The 12674-nt window shown below is 44.5% G+C and overlaps 1 protein-coding gene across 2 annotated transcripts in view; it reads left to right on the top strand.

Annotated features, from left to right (window-relative positions):
* The first annotated feature begins 2879 nt into the window (after nucleotides 1–2879).
* The window catches only part of CYTH3 (cytohesin 3), an 89336-nt gene continuing 79541 nt past the window's right edge, over nucleotides 2880–12674 (top strand). For both annotated transcript variants that reach the window (XR_007776163.1, XM_050966755.1), the window contains exon 1: nucleotides 2880–3054. Coding sequence is in view for 1 of the 2 variants with exons in the window: in XM_050966755.1 (XP_050822712.1) it covers nucleotides 3030–3054 (25 nt within the window). In the remaining variant the exon portion in view is untranslated. The remainder of the gene's footprint in view (nucleotides 3055–12674) is intronic.

Below are 12674 nucleotides of genomic sequence, written 5' to 3'. Positions count from 1 at the left end.
CCAAACCCGGGCTGCGGCGGCGGTGAGAGGGGCTCCTGGAATGTGTGAGGAGCCGGGGACAGAGGGAGGAGGGGTCCTGCTGCCGTTGCCACTCCCGACGGCACTGCGTTTCCGAGTGGGCTCTGCAGGGTGCCGCCGGGCTGGGCAGTGGGCGTGGATCTCGGCTCGGGCAAGTGGCTGCACCAGGGCCGGCTCCCGGCAATGAGGCCCCGAGCAAAAAAAAATAAAATAAAAAAAAAAACGGGGGGCGGAGTGCTGCCCCTTAGAAAGTGCCACCCCAAGCACATGCTTGGAGGGCTGGTGCCTAGAGCCGGCCCTGCTTGCAGTCATACTGCACCGTCTGCTGCCAGCCTAAGATATAAAAGATAGATGGATCAAAACAAGAAATTGACCCGATTTGTTTTGTGAAATCAATGGCCTGCTAAACGCAGGGGTTTGAGTTCAGTCCTTGAGGGGGCCATTCTGTGTGACAGTTGTTTGTGTTTCTCCTTGATGCAAAGCCACTCCTTTTGTTGGTTTTAATTCCCTGTAAGCCGTGTCGTCAGTTGCCCCTCTGTCAGAGCAACAGCACACAATTTTTTCACGCAAAACCAGGCGACAGCAGTGCGGTGATGAGAGGGACATGGTCATAGACTTCTCACAAAGTACAGGCCAGGCAATGTGCACATCATGCTGATGAGCTCTGCATGAAGTCGCAAACAGGCTGGTCAAACAGGAGATGAAATTCAAAAGTTCGTGGGCCTTTTCCTGTCTACTTGGCCAGTGCATCTGAGTTGAGAGTGCTGTCCAGAGCGGTCACAAAGGAGCACTCTGGGATAGCTCCTGGAGACCAATACCATCGAATTGCGCCCACACTATCCCAAATTTGACCCGGCAAGGCTGATTACAGCGCTAATCCCCTCGTCAGAGGTGGAGTAAAGATATCAATTTAAAGAGCCCTTTAAGTTAAAAAAAAAAAAAAAGGGGGCTTTGTCATGTGAATGGGTCCAGGCTTAAATCGAGGTAATGCTGCTAAATTTGACCTAAAGTCGTAGTGTAGACCAGTGGAAAGAGGCAATACTTCCTCTCTTGCAAGCACAGAGTCCGAGTGTAGCAAAATCCTTTTAATAAAGGAGGGAAACAATGTGGCATAATGTTGGGAAAAAACCACAAACAGGATTCATAACACAAACCATGAGTAAAAGATCCCCAGTAAGTTTGGCAGTATCCTTTTCCTCTCAGGGTCTTAAGTCCAGCAACCCCAAAAGTCACCCAAAGTCCTACAACCCAAAAGTCTCTGTCCCTAGTCAGTGCAGCCAAGAGAGTTCAAAAGTTTATCTGCAGAGTTTTATCTCCCAGCCCCCAGGGTGGGTAATGCAGCGGTGTTAAGGGGCACCTTACATGGTATGAGGCCAACTACCCCACTTCTCCATGGGGCTTTGCTACAGCCTTTCCACCACTGTCTTACAAACTGCTCTGCTTCACTAGCTGCTCAGCAACATATCTTCAGCCCCACCCATGATTTCAGCTCTTTAGTGATAGCAGCTTGTAGTAGGGGAGCCTCAGTGCTGGTACACCATTAGCCCAAAGTGAAATCAGTTCAGCAGTCTGTAACTATACTCCTAATAGAATTAAAATGAGCTCTGATATACCACAGTAGAGGCATTGGTAATGCAACTAGCATCAGACTCTAGAGAAAGATACCTCCATCAAGTACAAACTTCTGATTCCAATTCTACTTCACTGGATTTTGGAACCCATGTCCCCTGTCTAGCAAGTGCTACTTGGTGGATGGTGAGTCCCTTTGTCATAAAACATTTTAACTGTCCTTGATCCATATAATCAAGGTAACAACACTTTATTCTTTCTGCCCCAATAACAGAGAAACTGGGGATCCCACAGGAGCTAAAGTGACCATTTAGGCTCATTGCAGGCGGGGTGGGTGTGCCTATGCAAACAAGATCAGCCCCTGAAGTTCTTTTCCACAACTTGCCACAATTCACCACTAGATGTCAGTGTAGAGCTCATCCTGACTCTGCTTACACTTAATTTACCCACCTACCCCCTAGACACTTCTACAAACCTACCTACTGCCAACTTCTCAAACACCCCCAACAGCTCCCAGTCACCGCAACCTGCTGCCCCCCCCCCAGCCTTCCCAACAAACCTAGCTAACCTCTAGCTTCCCTGCCCCAGTTATCACCTAGCTATACCTAGCCACACATACACCAGTCCTCAGCTTCCCCTTAGACTAGGCTCCAGTTTATCTCCCCTCCCCATTGAACACCTCTACAAACCCAGCTGCTGTTAAGGTTGCCAATTCTGGTTGGACAGATTCCTGGAGACTCCAGGACAATAGTGGAGGGTTGGCAACCGTAGCTGTTGTTAGCTGCCCCCCCCCAAAAAAAACCCCTCAGTTGCCTCAACTCATCCCCCCAGACTGTCCCTACCTACTCCCCGCTGCTCTTCAGCACCCACCAAATTTTGTGCAGCCCTGTATCTTCCTCCTCCCCCGCCACTGCTTTGGGAGGCAAGGTGTTTTGAGCTTAAACTGAAGTTTAGGCTACAAATCTACATCTACCAATTTATGCAAAACATGTAACGACATAATTTGCATATAATTCTCGCAGGGAGCTGTACGAACTTCGGCAGCTATGGAAGGAGCAGGAGCTTTATCCCTTCCACCTACGGGGGTGTGTGTGAGAGAGAGAGCGAAACCACCACCCGGCAAGAGCCCTGCTGATACTGGAAGGGACCGCAGGCCAGCGGGGTGGGCGGTCGCTGTGCTGCCCCAGAGTGAAGGTTGGGGATGAGGCAGCCCGGAGCTGGGCCCGGCCCGGCCCGCCTTCCCCCTCCCACTCTTTGTGGGTCACATGAGAGGGGGCGGGCGGCTTGGGGAGAGGCAGCAGCAGCTGCTGCCGCCAGGGCTGAGCTCGGGGCGGCCGCTGTGTGTGTGAGTCTGAGGAGGGGCGACGGGCCGGGAGCTGGGGAACCCCCCGGGCGTCGCTCAGCCTCTGCCGCTCCCGAGGGTCCTGCTCGCGGCGCCCGCCATGGACGAGGAGGGCGGCGGCGGCGGTAAGTGGCGGAGTTGGGGTGGGAAGCCGCCGGGGCTGGGGGAGGCGGTAGAGGGGGGCTGGGACACGGTCTCCTGTACCTGGTCTCTGGTGGCGTGAGGCTTCGCGCTGGGGGCACGTCCCCCGCGCCCGGCTTTCCCCGTTCGGGCGTTGTGTGTTTGCTCGCGGGGAGGGCAGCGGGTGTCTCCCTCCCTGCCTGGAGCGTCCTGCTCTCAGGGAGACGCCGATCCTGTCTCCCACGCACGAACAGCCCATCTCCGCCGCGCCCTCCTCCCACCCGTGCTGCCCCTTCTCGTAACACGCGCCACACCCTGCTGCCTGCCCCCTACCCCATCTCTTTGCTCCCCTGCAGCCACATACCGCTCCTGCCGAGCGCCCTGGGATCCCCCATCACTCCCACCCTGCTCCCCCTATCCACATCCCCCACTGTGCCTCCCCCACATCATCTTTAATGCAGAGCACTTACCCGGTATTTTCACCATGTCCCCTCCACCCTGCTGTATTGTCCTTCTCACCCTTCGCCCACATGTGTTCCCCACATACATCCACTTTGCCCTTCCTTCCCTCCCCCACCTAACAATCCCATTCATACACGTCTCTCTCAGCCTCCACACTATCCCCCCTAGACCTTCTTTTTGCATATTTATTAATGTCCCTTGGGGGAAAACCAAGGGAAGTGACTATAATAACAAGTAGTGAATAGTTTTCAGGCTTCTGCATCCTGAATAAAGAGGAATGTTGTTGGAGGAGAAATGGGCCTTATCCTTTTGGCAGGGATGTGCAAGTACTGCCAGTCTTTGCTGATCCTAGTCTAGGGACATTGCTCCTATTAGGATTGACTTGCTCAAGTTCCATGTGCTAATGACAACAATAGAGGGCTCTGTGCACCCTAATGTATGAATCTCCTCTACCCCCCAAAAGGTCAAACATTTCTGAGGGAGGAAAAATGAATGCACACTTGATTAGGGTCTGTGTGAGAGTGTGCTGGAAAAGAGAAGTCGATTTAAACACCCTGACAGTAGAACTCACTGTGTGCATCTACGTTTGGCCAGATCTCACAGTTGACTTGCCCCCATGGTGTTATATTGACAGCCAAGTTGTTTGTTCTTGTGTCTCAACACAGTGAAATCATTGCACACTGTATGCAGCTGCTGCTCCTATCAGAAATTGTGTGTGTTTTGCAGTAAATAATGTACAGTGAAAAGGCTAATTATATTCTGCAACAGCCCTGCATTTGTGTGTAATTTTAATGTAGGTGCAATGATAATCACTGAGTGGTTCATCCAGTTTACACGAGGTAAACAATTTCCATAGGCAGTAATGTAAATGTTTCCAAATACACATCTTAGAAAATCAGGATGTGCCTCTTTCACCATCTTTTAGTACAATTGTGACCTTTCAGGAGTTAGTTTGTACAATTACGCGAGCTAATAGACCCCAAACAGATTTGCATCAGGGCTTTCTCTGTTTAATCTGAAATACATTGTCTGTGTGAAGCTTTTTCGTATGACCAGCCAGTTCTCAATGTCATCAGTAATAAGGATGCTGACTAACTGTTGTCCATATCAGAGGTAGTTTTTCAGGATAAGGTTGTTAATCAAGATGTCTTCCAAATAAAATAAACAGTAATTGTGTATATGTGAATGTATTTGTTTCATTATAAATATGTCAAGTAATGAGTAGTAAGATTAGTAGTTGTAATGTGATTGCTAGCTCTTAAAGTAGTAAGGGAAAACTCTGAAATAAAGTGGGTGTGGTATTTGTTTTGACAAGTGAAAAAAATGCCATGATGCATCAGTAATATCACAGAAAAATATCCTACAAACAATCTGTCTGCAAACATCAATATTTCTCAGCATTTATTTCCCTTAGCTGTTTTGTCAGTAAGATACGACTTTTTTTTAAAAAGAAGAAAAGGAAAAAAAGTTGTTTTACTATTACTAATAGTAATGGGAAAACACTGTAGTAAATAGCAGAAAAATAGTAAATTAAAGATTTAATGTTTTAAAACAACTTGGTATTACATCAAGGGTATATCAACAGTGTATCACTGAATTTTCACATATATGAAGGATACATTAATATGCTTGTTTATTGACATTCAATTCATCTAATGTAAATATTTTTCATTTGTATGAGCTTGTATCAGCAAAAAAATATTAACTTTCACACTGCAGAGTATGTGAAAAATTGGTTTCTTCAGCCTTAAGATCCAGTTCTGCAAGGTGCAGAGAGCCTACTTCGAGGTTCTGAACACCTTCAGTTCCCATTGAGGTACATTGGATTTGAAGTACTTGGCACTGTGCAAAGATTGGACCCTCAAAAGGGATCTGCTTTTTACTCAAAAAGTCACTTCTATTATTCTTCTCTGATTATTTGTCACATCTCATTTAATAAAAAATGTACTATTCAAGGTGGTCAAATTATTGTATAGTTTACAAGTGTCCTTAGTCATTGTTATATTATTACAGATCCAAATAACTGAAACTGCCCTGTCTCTACATTAAGCGTATTTGAACTGTTACATTAGCCTTTTGTGATTATTACACTTATTTTCGTAAGAAAAAGCCTAATTCTGCTTTCCTTTCTTGTTCAAAACTTCCATTGGTAGAGTAGGATTAGTTTAACATTATTTTAAACTAACTAGATGTTGGAATGAGAAGTGGTAAGAAAATTGACCATATCATGACAAGAGATTATATATACAGAGTGAAGTGTCAACTTGAAATCTAGTCAGTTTTAAAATGAATTAACAGCAGTTTTAGCTACACCTGCCCTGAGACTGTGCTGATTTCTGAGCTGTTAAAATTCCATTTTTACTATGTTAAAAATAGTTTTATCTTGCCTGTCACTGGAAGACCAACATAAAGAGGTGTTCAGTTCATAAAAATAAATGAATTTCACAGTGTGAATCAGTGGCTAGGGCATTTGTCTGGGATTAAGGAGACCTGAGTTCTGTTATCAGCTCTATCATTAGCCTGATGTGTGATCTTGAGTTCATCTCTTTGTGCCTCCATTTCCTCATCTGTAAAATGGGAAAAATTATATGGTCCTCTTTTAGTAAAATATTTTGAGATGTGTGGATGAAAACAGCTATGCATTATCATTAAAAAAGAAAAATAAAATTTGATAGAGAAGCTGTCAAATGTAGGGCATGCTCCCTACTAGTTTAAAATCTTCCCCCCCACCCCCCGACACCTTCCCGGTAATATAAATGTGGGCATAAAGGCCCATGTCATACCATCTATTATCACACAAAACTCCCGTTGATTTCAAAGGGACTCTGTGCATGGAATAAGAGTAATATAGGATCCAAATTAATCATTGTTTTATTTCAGCTGTCTGTTGTGTTCTAATTACAAGGATCTTTGTACTTAGTTCAGGAGATGATGTTGATTCGTCTTCCTTCCCCAGCTTGAAATGATCTCTTTTATGACTTTACTAGACTGAAGCATCTCTTGCTGCAGTTAGTATGGTGCTAGTATTGCATTTGGGTATCTGAGGTCCTTGCATTTGGTAGCAGGTGTTATGCTTGTGTAGTGATAAATAGTGAAAGTTTGTTTTGAGATAATTTCCAGGCCTTAAAATTCTTAGTCAAATCAGATTATTCTGCATAAAAATTTATGGCAGAATATAGCTCCAGTTATTTTGTATTAGGATCAGTTCTAGTTCTGTTACATTTGTTTTCTTGAATTTGATTCCAGTGCAGCTTAGGCAGTTGTTGCATATTCTCTCCCTTTCAGGTCATCAAGAATTCTGCTTATGAAAGGACTGCAAAATCAGTCACTTACTCTTTTTTTAATTAGTAGCTTGTGGGGGGGGGGTCATTGGTTTTTAAACAAAGTAAAAGTTAACTTTATATAAGGTGCTGAATTCACGGAGAGACAAATCCCTCCACCTTTCCCAAACAGCTACAGTTAGGATGACCAAATGTCCTGATTTTATAGGGACAGTCCCGATTTTTGGGTCTTTTTCTTATATAGGCTCCTATTACCCTCCACTCCCGTCCCAATTTTTCACACTTGCTGTCTGGTCACCCTAGCTACAGCACAAGCAGTGCAATGTAAACTTCTCCATACTTTTCCCTAAACTGTGTACTTCAATCCTGAACTCTGAGGCATTTCTTTGCATGAAAGAGTAATTCAGTATTCAGGTTCTTTCAATCCTTGACCTCTCTGCTGGAACTGCCGACGAGAATGCCAAGTGGGGTGTTGGTTTCTGTGGTGTAGGCACCTGCCCGGGAGGAACTAGACTGAAACCACCAGCACATTTCACACAGGCCACAGAAGAAGAACTTACTGACAAAGCAAATGTAGTAAGTCTGCTTTCACTCTATCTAAATGGAAAAGCACAGTTATCCATTTGTAGGTTAAAGGATGATAAATTTAATAATAAAGGCAAAAGTGCCCTGAGAAAAACAGGTAAAAGAATTAAAACTGGTTTTCAAAAAAATTAATTTAAGTATGGTAGGAGTTAAAAAGAAGTATTCTTAGGCTCAAGTCAACCTTTCTGTGTCCCATATTTTCCATTTCTCTGTAAAAGCCTGTAGAAGGGAGAATATGCACTAAAAAATCCATGTGAACTGAAAATTCACTGCATCATGTATTATACACAAATAGCTCTTTTCTGTGTTTGGAGCCATAACTATATGCTGTAGTCATATAATATGGTATGCATAAATTCCAACAGTAACCAAAAAGTATGTTAACCAGCATCTATTACATATGTCTAATTTCAGAGCACTGGGTCTGGATTTTTTGCACCTGCAGTTTTAAAGAGTTGATCAAGAAGCTCTCTGAGGATTGATGTTAATTAAAAAACAAAAACCTGGGGAAATTCCAAATAGAGAGTTCTGCCAATAATTAAAAAGGGTAAATGGGATGACCTTCATTTAGACTAGTTAGCTGGACATTGATCGCAGGCAAAATAATGGAGCAGCTGATATGAAACTGAATCAGTAAAGTACTAATGGACAGAAATATAATGAATGTCAGTCAGGATGGTTTCATGATAAATAGGCCTTGCTCTTGATGTAATTACAAGTTTGGTTGCAAAAGATAACTGGTCATGTCAAATACCTTATAGAATTTTAATATATTACATGAGATTTGGGTTAAAAAATAGTTCTATGGGAAATCAGCATGACACATTAAATGGATTAAAAACTAGCTAACTGATTAATGATTCCCATTAATCATTATAGTTTTAAATTTAATGGGGAAATCTTGAGGATTTGTTCTTGGCCCAGTGCTATTGACTGTTTCCTTTCAATCATCAGAAGAAAACATGAAATAATTGCTGATAAAGTTTGCAGAGATTGCAAAACTTCATGGGGTGGTAAATAATAAGTAGTCTCTTATACATAGTTCTTTAGATGTCATGATACAATGAAACAATATGTATTAATATAGACAAGTACAAGGTTATATATTATACATAGAGAACAGGGGATTATATACCGCAAAGCAGTGACAGGGGATAATGGTAGATAACCAACTGAATGTGCCATTCCCATGGCAATACTATTGCTAAAATGGCTAATGTGATCCTTGGATGTACAAACTGAAGAACATAAAATTGGAATAGGAAGATATTTGCTTTCCATATGGCATTGGTAAAATCACTACTGGAATACTGCATCCAGGCCAGGTGTCAACACTTTTTAAGCAGCAAAGAATCCTGTGGCACCTTATAGACTAACAGACGTTTTGGAGCATGAGCTTTCGTGGGTGAATACCCACTTCATCAGATGCATCTGACGAAGTGGGTATTCACCCACGAAAGCTCATGCTCCAAAACGTCTGTTAGTCTGGATCTGTAAAAGCAGCAAAGAATCCTGTGGCACCTTATAGACTAACACGGCTACCCCTCTGATACTTAACACTTTTTAAAACAACGTTGAAAATTTTTTTACAGGGTCAGAAAAGACCAATAAGAATGATTTGATGTCTGGCAAGCAGATCTTACAATGAGAGACTGAAGGAATACAGATTATTTACTTTGTCAAAGAGAAAGTTAAGAGACAATTTGAACATGGTTTATAGGTACCTACACAGGGAGACGATAATACTAAAAAAGTCTTTAATCTCAGACAAATATATAACAATATCCAGTGGATAGAAGAAGTCAAACCAGAAATAAGGGGCAATTTTTAAGAGGCTAGGGCAATTAACCATTGGAACAACTTACCAAGGAGTGTGGTAGATTCTCCATCCCTTAGTCAGTGGAGATGTGACTACACTAACTGAGGATCTACCCTTTTTAAAGCAAGATTGGATTTCTTTGTAGAATATACGCTCCAGTTCACTCACAAGATGAACTACTCAAGCCCTCCCTCTTTGTGCCTCTGCTTCCATCTCTGCATAGAATCTTGACGTTCTTTACACTGGAGAATATTGACAAAATCTGACTTTCCCCTTCCCTCAGCTTGCCTTCTCTTCCCTCTCCTACAACACTTCCCTTCTTCCCTCTCACATGCAGAAGTTTGCTGTCCTCTAAACCAGCGTTTTTCAAAGTTCGAGTCAGTCTTGACATGTAAGGCACTGGGTCGCTCTGGTCAGCACCGCTGACAAGGATGTTAAAAGTCCTGTTGGTGGTGCTGCCCAGCTAAGGCAGGCTAGTGTCTACCTGCTCCGACACTGCACTGCACCCTGGAAGTGGCCAGCAGCGAGTCCCGCTTCTAGGCAGGAGGACCAGGGGACTCCATGTGCTGCCCCTGCCCCGAGTACTGGCTCCACACTTGGCCAATGGGAGCTGGGGATGAATGAGTCAGTGGACTGTGGTGATTGAATGAGGCAGGGTTTCCCCAGGTTAATTAATTTCAAAAAGTGGATGGTGTACAGCAAATGAAACCTCCCCTGTACGATCCTTTTCTCCTTTAGTTCTAGAATTCAGTAAGATATTTAAGTATACATCTTGGTGAAACGGCCTTAGTAAAGGATGTGAGTGCATGTGTAGTTAATAAGGTACATAGGTACGTGCTGAACCTTCAAGATAAAAATAACCATTTAAGAACTGACTCATTCCTTGAGTACATTTGTACTGTGCTCTGATTGAAGCAGGAATATATCCTATGTGATCATGTAATTAAAGGGTGCCTGGGAGCAGAAAATAACGTAGTCCACACAACTTTACTTGGGCATTCCTGGGTCTGAGTGCTTCACTTTATAATCTCTTCATACAGAGTAGTTATTTGACTTGTGTGCATCTTCATTAAAAAATCACACAATATTAAAGTAACTTTATTTTTAACATGTATGTATAGTTTTCAAGCAAATATCTGGCAAAGTGATTTTAATTTTAAAAAGAATCCAACAATTTCATGGGAAAGCAAATTTTTTTGGACAGCACTGTTTCCTCTTAGCAGGGATAGACATATAAAATCCACTAGAAAACCATTTGTTTTGTGGTCCTTTGAGATTTGTCTGAAAAAGGAAGTGGTTTGACCTCTTTGGTTGCTATGAAGTAAAAACATTCTTGTTTTTGGTGAACATCTGTGTAATGTTTATTTCATTACATTTTGGAGATCTTTTAAATTCACAATTTGATGATAATACAAGGTTTAATTAAAAGAAAATTAAGTGCTACATAGTTATTTCCCCAGTTGCATTAAGTACTGGTATCTACTTGTAGGTAGATTTTTTTTTTTTTAACAATTTTAAGCAGACAACTTTTCTCATTAAAGGTAGCATTAAAAAGATGATCCTTTAGTACACAGACACAGTAATATTCTATCATTTTTCAGAAAAAAGCATCCGTTAGATTCCCTACTCTCGTGTTGTGATGCCAGATTATGTTGATCAGTTTCTTGTCTGGTCATTCAGTGTCCCTTTATATAAAAAGCTCAATAGGAACTCACTGAATGAGAATTTTGGTAGGTGGAAAAATTGCAGGACTGGGTCTGTAATTTCCTCTAGGATGGAAAGGGAGTCCTGAAGAAGACTGCCAGGTTCGTCTTTCTTGACCAGACAAGAGCATCGGAGCCTTTCCAAAAGTAAGGGAGGCCAGGGGCCTCACCTCCCTTTCTCTTCCCCCCCGCCCCAGGCTCTGATCATCAGCCTCCTGGTCCTCCCCAGCATCCCACTCTCCCTTATTATCCCCATTCACCTTTCACAGAGTCTCTACTGCTCCTCACTTTGTAAGGAGCCCCAGGCTCTGATCTCGACCCTTCTCCCTACTCTAGCCTGGAGCCTTCTCTTGAACCCCAAACCCCTCATCCTCAGCCCTGTCCCAGAGCCCACACCAGAGCCTTAACTATGTATTTTTGCACCTGAGGCAAGAATATAAAATTGCGCCCTCTCCCAAGGCCGGCTCTTCGATAGCGGGTCCCTCATTCCCTCTCATAGACTTTAGGGTCAGAAGGGACCAATATGATCATCTAGTCTGTCCTCCTGCACAAAGCAGGTCACAGAACCCTACCCATCCACTTCTATAACAAACCCCTAACCTATGTCCGAGTTATTGAAGTCTTCAAATTGTGGTTTGAAGACCTCAAGCTGCAGAGAATCCACCAGCAAGTGACCCATGCCCCATGCTGCAGAGGAAGGCGAAGAACCTCCAGGGCCTCTGCCAGTGTGCCCCGGAGGAAAATTCCACTTGAGGGAAGGGCCTGCTGCCAAATTTCTGCCGAAGAATGAATGAAGTGGCGGCAGTAGAGCCTGTGATTTTAGGGAGTATAACTCATGATTTTTGACTGCTTGGGCTGGTAATGTTGCTTCCAAGATGGTTTTTGGTTCCAGTCCAGTTCCAATCCAGAGAGGGACTCACAGGTTAAGAGAGGAGGGAGGTGCTGGATATCAGCATTGGCCACTAGGGATCAGCATGTGTCCTGAGAATGCTGGGAGTTCAGGTCTGCAGGGCAGGATCAGGGGTGGCAGGTTTGTAGAAATTTTGGTGGTGCCCAGAACCTGCCCCCGCCCAAACTCCGCCCTCCTAACTCTGCCCCCCCCACCCCGTTCGCCCAAGGCTCTGGAAGGGAGTTTGGGTGAGGGAGGAGGCCTGGACTGCAGGGCCAGGGATTGGGATGCAGGCTCTGGAAGGGGGTACAGAGGGAGGGGGTGCAGGTTCTGGGGGGGAGTTTGGGAATGGGAAGGGTGCAGAGAGATGGAGTGCAGGGGTGAGGGCTGTGGGTTGTGGCTGCAGATGAGGAGTTTGGAGTTTGGGAGGGGCTCAGGGCTCGGTCAGAGGGTTGAGGGTGTGGTGGGGGGTGAAAGCTCTGGGTGTGGCTCAGAGTGGGGCAGGGCTGGGGATGAGTTTGAGGTGCAGGCAGGCTGCTCCGGGACAGGGGCCAGAGAGGAGGACTCCCCCTAGCCCTTTCCCTGCCAGCAGCAGCAAGCTCTGGGGGAGAAGCCCCCATTTCCTGCCCCTCCAAGCAGCACACTCACCCCCATCACTGTCACTGCATGTGCTCCTAGGGCCCCTCTCAGATCCAAGAATCTCCCTTGCCTCCCCCGTGTTGGGTGCCGGGGGGTGCTGTGTGCGCCTTCTCGCCTGTTGTTGCCCCTGACTGTAGCCTCACAGTGAACCATTGATAACTAGTCTTTATATATGACCTTTCAACCAGTTATGCACCCACTTCATAGTAATTTCTATAATGTGCTTGTGAGAATGTCATGTGGGACT

This window comes from Gopherus flavomarginatus, chromosome 9 (assembly GCF_025201925.1).
Source record: "Gopherus flavomarginatus isolate rGopFla2 chromosome 9, rGopFla2.mat.asm, whole genome shotgun sequence".
NCBI classification, from domain to species: Eukaryota; Metazoa; Chordata; order Testudines; family Testudinidae; genus Gopherus; species Gopherus flavomarginatus.
This window is presented reverse-complemented; position numbering and strand designations above follow the sequence as displayed.